Raw genomic sequence first — 15,661 nt, forward strand, 5'->3', positions numbered from 1 at the left:
TAAGTGACAAAGCTAAAATAGGTTAAAAATTACTTTAATCATATAAATAAAAGAGTATGTAACACTTTTCATGAGAATATGAACATTGAAAACTACAGATTATTTTAAAAATCAGTTTATATATATATAAAAAAAAGAGTTTATGTTGCATATTCTTTTTAGAATCAACTAAGCATCGACTACATCACGATTCACAAATATATAGATAATGCTCTTTTTTCTTCATTACTATGATTTTTGCTTTATAATTTAATTTTTAACAATTTTTCAATTACTGTTCCATTCAGGGTTCTCAAAGCATTACAATCTTCTATCACAAGAAGTTGATACCTGACACAGAATTCCACTTTCTAAATTCTATCACTAGCATGAGTATATTGGACAAAACTTAATTAGAAATCTTTACATAATGAAAGATATTTAATCTTAAAAATATTTTACTTATAAATGTTTTACAAAATATATTCATCATGCTTGTCCATGTATTTAAATAATAAATTTAACAAAATCATTAAGCTAAAAATTTAATTTAATATAAAGCACCACTTTTTTTAAAGTTAGAAACAGTAAAAACTATTGTTTAACTATACAGAAACCCAAATAATTATAAACATATATTTATTAGTTTTCAATTCACTTACAAATACTGACTTAATAAAACAAAGAATTAAAATCATGCAAAATTTGAAATGGATATAAAAACATGAATATGTACAGTAAATAATACAAAGATAAAAATTGAATGGTACTCCAATTATGAAGCATCTGAACTATCATAATCCAACTTATTAGACAGTCCTTCCACATCAACTTCAGGTTCCAATGCATTCAGCATATTCAATGTTATATCTGAAAACAATAATAAAAGTTAAATATATATATGTTTTAAAAATATTCTACTAATATTTAAAAAAATAGAAAACAAGCTCACAAATAATAAATATTAAGGAGGAAAAAAGGCAATTTTTAGGCTAATTCAACTTGATAAATGAAGAAATAAAGAAAAATCTAAAAGACCTAACCTAAAAATCTAATCTAGGAGAAAAAATTCCACATTCATTTAAAAATCCAGTGATTGAGAAATACATTAAATAATTTAATTTTATTTGATAACCTAATTTAAATAATTAAAAGATCCTTTTATATAAAAATATTTAAAAAAGCAAGAAAATAAGTTGAACAATATGAAAAGTTTTTATATGATGAATCTAGATTACTGACTGGATTTGTGATTAAATATATTGAAGGGTATATTAAGAAAGGTAAGAATATATAAAGATAAATTAAGGATGTACAATATACGTACATGAATTAGACAAATATTCAAATATATTTGGAAGCAACTGTATTGTTAAAAATGTCTGAGGAATATTATATTTAAAATATTAATAGTTTTAAAAGACTTATTTTAGAAAACTTAGAAATTTAAAGTTTCATTAAACGTTTCTGTGTATGTTACAAAAAAATATAAATTCAAAAATGAAAAAAAGAATTTGCTATCTGAAACATTAATATTCACTTTACAAAATTATCTACAGGATTCTTGGGTCATTTTAAGACACAAAACATTTTTTAATACTTTCTAAAGTGTAAAAATATAAGTTTTGTATAGTTCAACGATAGTGATTTCACTTAAAAAATTATCTAAATCCAAAAGTAAAACATAACTGAAAATATCTTAAATGAAAAGATATGAAAGGGGAAAAATTAAGAGCAAAATTTATATAATCTAATATCTGTTATTCAGTATAAATTTAATAAGTTTCTTAATCATCCTGAATTTATAACACAATTGTTGCTTTTAAGTTTTTCTAAATACCCAAATTAGTTTATTTTTTAAAAAATATTTTTAACCAGTTGTGAATTAACATTTTTTTTTTGTTGTTGTTGTTATTAATTTCAAACATTTTATTTAACTTAAGTAAATGAAACGGAATTTATAATTCCAAATATAATTTAACTATAATAAATAATCATTTAGAAATGAAATATATCACTAGATTCTTTTTAAAAAATCCGATTTTCTTTCTTAATTAAAAAAAAATCATTTCAATATGTCAAGTAATACCATGCATTTCATATAAAGAAAATACATTTTTCATCTGAAGGACATTAAGAACTTTTTTATTAAAAAATTGTTTTAAAGGAAAAATCAATATAGCAAAAATATATAAAACAAAATAAACATCATTTGCATTTAGATATAGAGTATTACACTTATATATAGTATTTTTATTTCATTTTCATGTTTTGCACATGAATTACAAAATAAATAAATATGAAACAACTAGTGTTTGTTTTAAACAAATGTCAAGAGAAATTTGTTTAATTATCTTAATAGTACACTTATTTGAAAGAAAAAAAAAAAGACAGAATGAAACACCAGGAAATGGCCAATGCCAAATAACTTTATAATATTAAAATATAGACTAAAAAGATTAGGCAATTTATTTTTTTATTATATTCAATATTAAAAGATAACAAATGTTTGTTGATATATATATAAAATTGCATAAATTAAAATACGATCAAAATCTTATAACCAAACTTTAGAGACACATGGATCTAACACTAACTCAAATTCAAACAGAAAAATATGATTTCTACTCTAACACAATATAGACAAGGAGTGGCCAAAGTCAACTAACCAAAATCTTGATGATAAGAATAATATAAGTTTAACTTGAACTGAAAACAAACCATGACTTGAAATCTCACGTTTCTAATATCACTAAAAATCAAACAGAAGTTCACTTTCAAAATGTTATCCATCACACTTATGGAAAGGAGAAAACAGTTCCTTATAAGATAGGATTTCTGCTTTCCAGTGTTGAGATTGGATAAAATATCTTTCTTAAAAAGAAAGAAAGAATTCTTACAACACAGAAGGGTAGTAAAAATAAAAAGACATACAAAGAAGTTTTTAATACTAACCAGCAGATTTACTTGTTGGCTGTGAAATAACAGCGTTCAAAGCCCTTATTTTATCTTGTGAAACATTTTTTATGGTGGCAGTAGCTGTCACTTGTTTTTTAATTTGTATAGCTGGTTCTTCAGTACTTTTTCTCTTTACTGGGGTTTTTACTGGAGCACTGTAAAAAGTTATTTTACAATCAGTCAATTATGTAGCAAACATTAATCAACTTAAAGGTAAAATTAAAAAAAAAAAGAATAAATTTTTTTGAAAATTTGGATTGGTAAATATGGAAATATTTGAGGGAAATGAAAATTAATTATTCAAATAATACATATGCCCACACATATATATTATTTGAATAGCACATTTCAATCAACCAAAATGGCAAAATAAAACTTCTTAGTATAAGAGCCACGAGTCAAAATGAAATGAAGTAAATTCCTATTCAAATTTAAATAGAAAATTATTAGAATGCTGATATATGATTTATTGCATTTTAAAAATAGCATACATAATTAAAAAGACTTATTTTAAAAGAACTTTTCTTTCTAAATACTAAAAATTCAATTCCAGATAAAAAGAAAGTAGGAAATATATAAATAGGAAAAGAAGAAAAAAAAGCACACAATATATTTTTTTTCTCCAACACAACTGCAAAGAATACACAATTTTCAAAAAATTACTTAAATGTTCGATGCATATATAAAACGAAAATAACTCCACAATCTACTGCTAACTCTAAAGAACTAACTCCATAAAAAATAGATATTTACATTTCTTTTCAAATAAATTCTTTCACATGAAATCTATTCACTTAATTTCAAGATAACTGCAAGGAATTATCCCTACCCTGTTGAAGCAACCTAGATGATCTGAATGATTGAAATGCTGGAATAAACTATAATGGGCTTTGTAGTAAATGTAAGAAGTCACTATAACAAATAGCTCATGGCAGCTGACCTCAACAAGAAATACAATCCGTCATCAGTGATGACGCAGAGAACATCAACACTGTACCCACCAAAGAAGGTAGCAAATACATTTGAGGTACACACAAACATAAAAATGTTGCTTCAGTAACATACTTGAATAATAACCATATTTTAGAAAATTATTTGTACAAGGAAATGTTTACAAACACATCCAATTTATAAATTATCTGTTAAAAAATTATATTTTAAGTACATATCAGAAATACTAAAAATGTTTGTATAAAAATTTCAGTATGAATATAAAAATATGCATACACAAAATAAAAAACTTTACTAATGGAAAATAGCTTAAAAATAAATAAAAAAATGCTTTATGTAATAAAAATGTGACTACAGATTTCTGCAAATTTCAAAAACATTTAAGGGTTAGATTTTCATCAGTGATGTAGATTTAAACAATGCCAGAATGCCTTGCCCTGAGAGGTACTGTAGGGGGGGGATGAAATAGATGATAAGTAAAGGATCACTTCAAAATACAATATTTTTTATATTCAAAAATGTATTCTTATTTTTTCAAAATACTGAAATTATTAAATTATAAAATGAAAAAAAATCCATACTTAATGTTTGATTAAAAATAAAATATAATATTAAATAAATATAATAGTTAAAATATTAAAGAATAATTTATTAAAATTTACATTGATTGCAAATAAAACTTAAATTATGCCATTTCAACATAAAATTGCAGCATGGGTATGTATAACATAATGCGGTTCTCATCTCTGACACTTTGCTTTATCTCCTGATTTTCTGAAAACTCTCGACTTTTTATCTCTGGCAAACATATATATTTGCATAGAGGGAGGAGAAAGGGCCCTAAAGAAATAATAGAGCCATAATAAATGTGATTCTTTTGCATCAAGACCAGTCTTTCATTTTACAAAGCACTGGTGGCAAATTTGATGTTGCGAAGCAGCCAGTTCAGGCAAATCTTGACTGTACGTCTGTTTTAATTTAACAAAACGGATTAACATGATATCGTGAATCTTTTATCTCACACCCACCAACTCATCAGAACTGTCTGTAATAAATATATAAATTATCATGTGTTTTCAGAATCAAAATATAAATTACACTTAAATATTGGAAACTTAAAATTTTTAATTTTTTTTCTTACCAACATCTGTTAATCAGCGGCTTATTACTTTTATGACTTTGAAATATCTTTCATAATTTTGGGGATGCTGATGATATAGAGTTTTAAGAAACTGTCATTTGTGCAGTGTTTTAAAATAAGTATCTTAATTTTTATCTTATTTATTACAAATAAAATTAAACAAAAGCATCTTGGATTTTCCTCCTTAACCTTTTGAGGGACACAAAAAATATTATTTCACATATCTTAACAAGTTTAAGTTTTTAAAATCCTAAAAAATCAACTTTTTAAATTCATGTAATTTTTGTTCACACAAATCACACATTCTATTCTTTAGATGCATATCAGAATATAATTGAAAAATTCACCAACAATTTTGCATTAGCTTGCAAGCAAAGACAAAATTTAAAATAATACATATGTACTGACAACTAAAAGTTATTTTGAATGAAGTTACAAAATAGTATTTAGCTCATTTGTCAGTAATTTCAGAAATGCCTACACTTAATATCTCTTTTATATCGGTAAAGAAGCTACTAAAGTACGATCTTGCAAAAGCCAAGCTGCTTGGATGAGAACAGATATATACATAATTCTTAATGCTAAGCTGAAGTATGGTATTTTCAATAAACATTTTAATTGCAGATGAATAAATAGAAATGTACCAATATCACTTATATTTAAAAAAACATTTCTTATACAATATTATATAATCAATTTTACACTTTTATGTTTTTTACATGGCTGGAAAACACAACATTAAAAGATTTTTCACTTTACATGAATATGTAAATTTTAAGAGGGAAAATTTCTTTCAGAGATTCCTTTTCAATTCTTTTTTACTTAATCTTTTTTTTTTCCCCATAAGAGCATGGCAATAATAACACATAATAAAAACTAAGAGTTACATAAATCTGTTTGCTCTTGAAACATATGATATCTTTGGAGGAAAACAACAGAAGAATACTGATATCTGTCTTATAGCGAATTTTGCAAGGTAAATATGTGGGATTTAGTAAATGAGAATTTTTAAGATTGAAAGAATCACTATTATGCAGTTAATCATCTTGGAATAACCAGAGACATTGCAGATAAGTGTGACAAACATAAAACACATAATCATTTCATCTAGATTAGAATATTAGAAGACAGATATTGGAGTCTTGTTAATGAAAAAAATCATATTATTTAATTCAGAATTACTAAAAATTACAAATTAAACTACCTTTAAAACAAAGAGTAGGATGTGAAATAGAAACAAAACAATAAATGATTATTTTTAAAGAAATAATTAATTATACATATAAAAACTTAAAATTTAATACAATAAAGAGTAATAGAGTTTCCTTGACTAAAAGGTATCACATGCTGGTTCAAAGTTGTTTGTAAAAGAAAGTAATCCATGAAATAGTTCATCAATAATTAATATTGTTCTTACAAGTTTTAAGAACAATATTAATTATTGATCATCTGCATAGTCGAATACACACAAAAAAAAGCTATTGCTTTACTCAGAAACAGAAAGTTAACAGAAAGACAGGAAATCATTAATAAAATAGTTCTAAATATCATCATTCTATTTTAATAAAATCCCAATTTAAAATAACTAATAGTATAGGTAATAAAACTCAATAGTTCAATTATTTAACATAAATAATTCTTTAATTTAAACACAAATATTTCATTAAATTTTGATACCTTACAAAACAATATTTTAACAAAAGGATATTGTTCAAAAAAAGTTCATACCTCAATTCTTCATGCAGCTGCTCCTCCTTTCTGTCAGTTTTAAAATTTAAATAACGATCAACTCTAAAAATGTAAAAAACATCTTCCTGCTATAAAGTTTGACATTAACCTACAATCTGATTTTTTAATAAAAAAATACAAATTTTTCATTTAATATTATACAACTTTTATTTGATTTCAATAAGTCAGGAAAAGTTTGAAAACTAAAAAAATCTATTAAACAAAGTTGATATTTTTTTTTTTAATTATCATTAAAGAAGCCTTTTTTTAAAAAATATATTTTTAGATAATTTGTATCTGATATCATAAAATAATTTTTTTAAGATCAAGACTGTTTTATCTTAAAATACATAAGGGAGGAAATTTTAATTGTAATTCAGAAATTCTATTCCAGGAAACTGATATTTTTTATACATAATAAACTGCATTATTTATTATATTTATATTATTTGGAAGTGTATTAAAATAACTATATGCTAACTATATATTTTTTAATAAACATAATGTATGCAGTTTAATTTTAAGACACCTATTATTATAAATAATACAAAATAGTAATCCCATAGTCTTCCAGATGAATAAATGAGGAATGAATATATTTAATGAAACAGTGACTTCAAACTGCATGATTTTGTCTAGTGATTATAATTTTGTTTTATATTTTTGATTATCATATATGTTATTTCCATTGTCAGCATTCCTTTTCTCGATTAAGAGAAAGCAATGAATTTAGCATATATGAATAGAATTTGTTATCAACTTCCATGATGATATGCACAGTTTATGTTAAAAATACATTACTAATTTCAAATCTAATTTAAAAGAAAATTTCAAACAATATCAGTTAAATAATGATTAATAATCTTAATACAGCATCTATATCCAATATATGAGAATAAATTGGTTTTGTAGTTAACATCCCTTCTTTTCAACTAATACAAAGTCTATGTAGATGAATAAAATATAGACAAAAAAAATTCTACACACACTTTTTACTTTGTGAATGCAGTCTTATATAATACACAATTATTTGTTTAACCTCTTCAGTCCAGGCTTTTTAAAATGGAATAAAAAATTTCATTTCAAGGTCTTTTACCTTTGTTAGATCTCAGTAGTTAGAGAAAAAAAATATTTGTTGATCAAATCATTTTAAGTCCCATAATTTTAAGGTACCTGTACCTCAGGTCTTACGCAAGTTAAAGTTTCCTCGAGAAAAAAATTATTTAATTTCCCTGGTAATTTAATAACTATACATTTTCTATTTTAAGGCCTTATAAATGAAAAAAAAATACAAAATTTATTATATTAATAATTTATTCAATCTAATTTTGAATGAAATTTCAAAATAAAAAAAAAATTAAAATTTCATAAGTAGATACTGTATTTTGAGTACTTGACTCTACTCCAAGATTTACATTCTGGATACTTGCATTTTGTTCCATTTTTATCATTCATGTATTGTGGTGGATGGCTTAATATATCAAGTCTTATTTCTTTTAATCAGGTAGGGACAATTTGTCTTGCTCTTTTAGGGGTATTTTCCCCAGATGGTGATGATGAAATCTCCAATGGACTCCAATTGCATTTCCATCTTTTGATGACCATTCTTCTATTAATTTATTTTCATCCAAAGATGATTTTTTTACTTGTTATTGGTTTCTTTTCTTGCTGATGCAGGGGATCCCCTCATATTTCAAAGGGACCAAATTATATGCATTCGAAATTGCAATAATGTCATGACATTTTCGGTTTTATTCCCAACAGCTCTGCTTATTGCTTTGCTGCCATTTTACAGTATAACCAGGAATTAACAACTACCATATCTACAAAATCTGTGAATACTCGCATTGGCTATTTTTTGTCCTTACTGCTCATCGGTAATACCCCAAATAATGATCAATGCCTCTCATATGCATATTATATGCTTTTACAATAGCAGATTATTTTACTTCAGTTTTTTGTTTCAGTTATTTTGACCACCTTCTGCCTGTTCCAATTGGCTCATTACCTATACATGTGGATAATAGTCAAGGATTTATTATCTTTCTACATGACAAAGCACATTTTACTATCATCTATGAACCACTCATCCAATTCTCCACTTTTCATGCATTTGTCAGGTTTCATCATTTAGATACATGAAAAATATTATTGCTTTCACTAAAATTACTTTGCTCAAAAACTTCAGTAATCACCTCTTGAGTTAAAGCCCTTTGGCAAAAAAAAATAATTATAAGCTAATAAATTATTAAAGTATATTGTATATTCTATACATGATGTCAGATTGAATTACTGATTACTGATCAACTATTGACTACAAGACAGATATAAAATTAATTTTCTTACTAAAGTAAAAAAATAAATATTTTTAAATTTATATCTTATTACATTACAGAACATAAGAATTATTCATTATAAAAAAATATATACAATATATTCTAGGACAACAATATATTCTTAAGTAGTGACAATTTGAAAACAAGCTTTCAAAAGTAAACATCACGATGGAACACAAGCAGTCAGGAAATGAGCGCAAAAATGCCTGCGCTACATATATGTATGCCTTATAAGGGGAGGGCATGAGGTTTAAAATTCAGTTCGGGATGATATTTAGTATAATGGTAATATATATTTAGAATGCCCACTCACAAAAATATTAAAGCGCAATATCCAGTCAATTTCGAGAAAATGATCCTCAAACTTTTTGTGTGGCTTATATACTAACTAGCCGCCTTTGGCGACCAGCCGGTTCGCCAATCTTAATGTTCGTTAAAATTTTAATAATTAAATATTTTATACAATTCCAACTTTAATAAATTCTTCAGCAAAATATTTTAAAACTTCAAATTTTGATAGTCATATAATTCACTCATAATATTATAAAGGCCTTCAGTCATAAAGTGATATGTATCTCTCTAATTTTCTGTTACCCCTCGTAGAATTTATGCTTTAAATTAAAGTGTAAATGATTAATCTGCAATTAATATAATAATATTTTTTACTGAAACAAAGCATTTTTTTTAATAATATGATTACTGATAATAGAGTCACTGAGCGTTTAAACTTTATCGGCACTAAAGAATATCTTTCTTAATTTATGTAATATCTCAAAAATTTGTCAACAAAATTTTCTCAGATTCATCATGAACAGATCGATTAATGAACAATGTTTCATTTTAAAGGCCTTAAACACTAAGTAAATAAAATGAATCGTTTAAAATAATCGGTCTAAAACAGGTTTAAAAAAACTACTTAAAAAACGATGTACTTAAAACTATAAGCATGTACAAAAAAATATATAACTAACATAAATACAATTTAATTACAAAAGCATGCAACTAACCTAAAAATAATTTAAATCATTGAAAACAGGTTAAAAAAAACTACTTAAAAAACAATGTACTTAAAACTATAAGCATATACAAAAAATATATAACTAACATAAATACAATTTACTTACAAAAGCATGCAACTAACCTAACAATAATTTAAATCATCCGTTGATAATGGTTGTCATGGCAACAATCAGAACACAAAGCGCATGCGTGAATTTTCTTCGCCACTTACGGTAACGCAAATGCGTGAATTTTTCTACGCCAGTTGGGGTAACGCTATGCAGATTATACATTTTTAATTTCCTTTATTCTGTGCTATTTTAATTCAAAAGTACTTCAGAATGAATCTGAAACATGGGTTAATTAACAATGTTTAATTTTAAATGCATAAAACATTAAGAAAATAAACAGAATCGTTTAAAATAATCCGCCGAAAAATATTAACCCTAGCCTCATTACTGTTGGGAGAAAAAAGAAAGTGAAGCCTTACTCATTTGGCGGTGGGGAAAATGGAAGATTTTTTTTGACGGAAAAGTTGGCGGTGGGGAAAATGGAAGATTTTTTTGGCGGGAAAGTTAGTTTTTAATTAATAATTACAATTCTAATTAAAAATTCAAAAAAAGGGACTCCAGGTGCACATTCCCGACCTCTAAGGTATACATGTACCAAATTTGATAGCTGTATGTCAAATGACCTGGCCTGTAGAGCGCCAGCACACACACACACACATTGAGCTTTATTATAAGTATAGATATAGATATAGATAATGTGTCGCCATTACCGAGGCATGAATATTATAGTGGTTAAGATACTGGTATAGTAAACAAGAGACCAGAGTTCGGTCCTGTACTAGCAATTTTGCTTCGTTTTTTTTTTTTTTTTTTTTTTTTTTACATTTTTATTTCAAATTAATTTAACAATTTTAATTACACTGTTGTTTTTTTTGTTGTTGTTTTGTTTTTTTAAAAAAAACAAGTATTTATTCTCCTAATACTTGGATAATAATTTAATTTTTAGAAGAACAATAATTATTAGTAAGAATACATTTTTTTTTAAATATTCAGAATTACTTAAATTAAATTAACATTTTAAAGATAATTTCAATTAATATGATATTAATCTTTACATGGAAAAATAAATGTATTTTCTCTTAATACCAGAAAATTTAAATAATTTTTAAAATATAAATGTGTTTTTCTTTTAAAAATCATTTAAATAAAATTACAGTCAGTTTTAATTAATATGTAACTCTTTTATCAATCAAAAATGAATGTTTTAAAAATAAATATTCATTCACATAATACTTTAATCATAATTTTATTTTTTAAGCAGGAAAAATAATTACATATATAACTTAAATAATGATAAATGTTAATCAAATTATTGACATCATAAAAATATTTCATTACATACAAGAGACAGAATAGTAATTATAAAAATATTTCAAACAGATATATTATGACATTTTGCAAAAACCATAAATAATGATTATCCACAAAAGAAACTTTAAAAGAATCGATTAAAAAAAATGTTTTTCTTCAGAAAATCGGGCAGTGAATAAAGCTTATCCTATGATACTAAAAGTTTTGAACCATCTGCTAATGAATTCCATAACTTTACACCTGCTTTCTACTTTTTCTTTTCAATTATTAACATGTTGAATGTTTGCGGATATAATTTTATTTATTTTAGCTGCTCTTTTTAATTCCTGATTAGGGTTTATACAAAAACCGACTGTTTGAAAAACCGTTTTTCGAATTCCATATTTCCAAAAAAACCGGTTTGAGCCGGTTTCCGAATTTTTGTCAAAAAAATAAAATATGGAAAAATATTTTCTCTAAGTTATATAAAATAACAAAAAACGAAATCAATATCAAATTCAATGAAATTAATTACATATACATATTATTTACACAAAATAACTAAAACTTAAACAAAAATTTTGAATAATATTTGTATTGTTTTCACTAATTTTAATTTCTCCTAAGAAAATAGGATTTTAAAAAACATAAAATGTCGACAGACGGTGACTAAATTTTAAAGCTAAGTCTAATTTTGGACACAATATTGCCTGAAATTGAAAATACTCGTTCATTAACTACTGAGCTCGGTTTTATAGTTTCCATGGCATCAAATAACAAATTTAAGATTTTTGTTCTTTTATTCGTTGCCTCAAATAATGAAAATTCAGCTTTCAGTGTCTTTGGATTAGCAAGTTATTCATCAGGGTCTTCAAGAAACTTATGAATTGATTTTTCCATGGCTTCTTTTAAAAAAGCATTACTCTGACGAATAGTTTCTAAGATTTGCTCTTCATCAGAATCGGTTTCCACATAAGAATTTGGAAATAATCTAGAGAATATCTTTCCAGATAATTTAATAATTTCGGTTTTTGAAACTAAAGAAAGTACACTAGATTTCTCCGCTGAACTAGAAGTGTGCGAATACAACAAAAGAGTCGCTATTTCTACTTTCTTGAATTTGTTCTTCTAAAGCATATAATAATTTGAAACTTATTTCAGTGTTCAATTTTTTTAGTTCATTTAACAGAAATTCAAATATACCTACACTTGATAATAAATTCGCATCTTATCTCTTTAAGCCCCCAGCTGCTAGACAAATCAGTTACCACCAATATTTTTTTTTTTTTTTTTTTTTGAAAAATTGGAATATTCAGGCATTTTGGAAAACCGGTTTTCTTACTTTATAAACCGGTTTTCAAATGTGACAAATTTACTTAAAAAACCATTTTTTTAAACCCGGGTTTGAAAAACCGTCAAACCCTATTCCTGATACAAATACATAAATACAGCTTACAGCTTTGTTGAGTTATTATAAATAATTTATCTTTATTGAAATCCAAAAATTTTTTAAAATTTAATGATTTTTACAAAAATGAGTTTTTTAAATATTTTTAATGTTAAAATTATATTTATAACTATTTTAACACTTTTAAATTATAGATACAATCCAAGAACAATATACATGCATGCAATTATTTTTCTTTTAAAAAAATAAGTTATAACTTATGTATTAAGAGAAGATACATTTATTTTTTCCATATAAAAATAAGTATCATATTAATTGAAACCATCTTTAAATTGTTAATTTAATTTAAGTAATTCTGAATATTTAAAAAAATGCATTCCGACTTATATTTCTATTAAAAATTAAATTATAATCTAAAAATTAGGAGAATAAATACTTGTTTTAGAGGAAAAAATGAAAAACAGATTAATTAAAAATGTTTGTAAATTGTTAAATAAATTTGAAAAAAATTAGGAAAAATATTTTTTTAAAAAGCAAAAAATACTAGCCTAGGAACGAACTCGGGTCTCCAGTTTACTACGCTAGTGTCTTAACCACTATACTATTCATGTCTCAGCAACAACAACTCATTATTAGTGTATAAACTATGCAGTAAGTTTGAGGGCTATTTTCTTGAAATTGACTGGCTATTGCACTTTAATATTTTCATGAGTGAACATTTTAAATGTATACTATCTTTTTACTAAATCTCATGTCAAAATGAATTTTCAACCTCGTGCCCTCCCCTTGTTAGTTAAATTTATATTTTTCACTGATTCTATAATAGATAAGTTGTTATATTTAGATAATGACATCAACCAGACACTAAGTATTTTATAAAAAAAATATACATGAAAAAGAAATACCAAACTGTAGTGCTATTTATTGATGAAAAATGCAAGCTACATTCATTAATGTTGAAATGTATGCATATTATGAATATTTTTAGTTAAAATTTTGCTTCAGCAGATAAGAAAAATGAATAAAATTACAAGTACGCATATGTGTACATCAGGACTGAAGAGGTTAAATTCCGAAAAATTCAAACATCATAGATAAGTTTCATATTCTATTTTATAAAGCTAACTTATATTAAATACATAATTTATCTAACTAAGAACTAAAAATTTAATTTAAACAAACAACTTTTTTTTTCTTTCGAGGAAGATTGAGCATAATAGTTTGAAATTAGTTTACTGGTCATTATTGATTTTATAACTTTTTAAAAGAATTTCAATCTATTATAAATACTTTACTATACTGAAAGATTTTTGCAGTACTATTTACATAAGAAATAACATATTATAAATTATAAGAAGAATTATTTTAATAAAAAACATGTCTAGCATCAACTAATATATTTCTGAATGATTATAAACAATCCATAGAAAAAGTTTTGTTTTTCACCCTTAACAATCAAATGAATATTTATGATTTATGATGGGGAAAAAATATTTTATTCAACACATACTGTAATAAGTTATATGCTAATAATAAAAGCAAGCAAAAATTGCAATAAATATATATTAAAGCAAAAGAAAACCATACTTTTATTTAGTTTTCGAAGCTTATAAGCACCTTATTATAGTTGTTTTTGAAGAAATAAAGAATCAAAACACCTTAATATAATATCAATTAATTTAAAATCTTAACAAACCGAATATTCACATACAATGTTAATAAATTATTGATGTTCCTGAAATAAAATGTTTTATCAATCATCATTCTTATATATAAATGAAATATTAAAAAATTAACTTGAAAAATGTAATAAAAATTACTTGGAAACTGGTGGTTCTCCAACAGGATGAAGGGTCATAATAAGTTCACTCAACTTACTAAAAGCAGCTCCAGCGGCAGTGAATATTTCACCAACCTAGAATAATATCATAAAAATAAAAAAAAACAAGTAAATTCTAAAAAATATTTATTTAAAACATTTTGAAAAAAAATCTTAGTTACACGTAGATTTTTACACCTTTTAATCCAATATAAAGTACGAATATATATAAATAATAACAAAAGTAAATATAATTTTTTCCAGAAATGTAATCAAATAACAAATCTCAGAAGCCAGATTATTTTCTTAATTCAGATTGCACTATTACCCTGAAGAATTATGCATAAAATTAACATCTCGAATCTAAGAAAGAAGTTATAATTGGAAAAAAAATTATACCACACAAAAAGCCAAATCATAGGTTCTTCCTTACCTTGCTAGAATTTGAATGGCTCATTTTAAAAGAAAGTTACTTTCAAATAAGATTTTCTTAAAGATGTCCGATTTTAAATTTGGTATTGTTTTGATGGTTACAGACAGACAGAACGCTATGGAATATTCTGCTTTCACCAAGTAAACAACACTTTATCAATTCTATCATCAACTCACCTACTTCCTCCAGAGTGATACCTTCATTAAGAATAATTTCATAAAGTTTATTTTAAAATAAGTAATTTTATACTATTATTCAGTCACCCTACATAATTACACAATGTCATTTTTATTTATTTCTTTTAACTCGAATATAGAGCCGATTGTGACCATCTCAAGAGAAATTTGAATGAACAATATTACTACAGTGTTGAATCAATGTAACGTATACGTCTTTTTATATTATTCAATTTCATATTACGAAATGTAAACCTAAAAACCTTTTAGAGTATGGAACTTTTATTTTCATTTCAAGTATCTTCTCAACAATGTAATCTTATCTCTTCCTTTGTCTGGTAGGTGAAAATTTACATTCGGCAATATAGCAGA

General features: G+C 24.9%; 1 protein-coding gene across 1 annotated transcript; it reads right to left on the reverse strand.

Annotated features, from left to right (window-relative positions):
- Positions 1 to 583: 583 nt before the first annotated feature.
- LOC129966094 (chromatin complexes subunit BAP18-like) lies at positions 584 to 15,265 on the reverse strand. The gene is made up of 4 exons (XM_056080470.1): positions 15,114 to 15,265; positions 14,682 to 14,776; positions 2,935 to 3,092; positions 584 to 849 (listed from the first exon to the last, which is right to left on the reverse strand). The coding sequence occupies exons 1-4, from the start codon at positions 15,135 to 15,137 to the stop codon at positions 755 to 757; spliced, it is 372 nt and encodes a 123-aa protein (XP_055936445.1). The 5' UTR covers positions 15,138 to 15,265; the 3' UTR covers positions 584 to 754.
- Positions 15,266 to 15,661: the final 396 nt, after the last annotated feature.

Source organism: Argiope bruennichi, chromosome 4, assembly GCF_947563725.1.
Source record: "Argiope bruennichi chromosome 4, qqArgBrue1.1, whole genome shotgun sequence".
In the NCBI taxonomy this organism is placed as follows: Eukaryota; Metazoa; Arthropoda; class Arachnida; order Araneae; family Araneidae; genus Argiope; species Argiope bruennichi.

Coding starts and splice junctions, on each gene's coding strand:
- LOC129966094 (XM_056080470.1), bottom strand. CDS start 15,137: ATGAGCCATTCAAATTCTAGCAAG. Junction 14,777..15,113: donor GCCATTCAAATTCTAGCAAG/GTAAGGAAGAAC, acceptor ATATTATTCTAG/GTTGGTGAAATATTCACTGC. Junction 850..2,934: donor GCCAACAAGTAAATCTGCTG/GTTAGTATTAAA, acceptor TATTGTTTTCAG/ATATAACATTGAATATGCTG.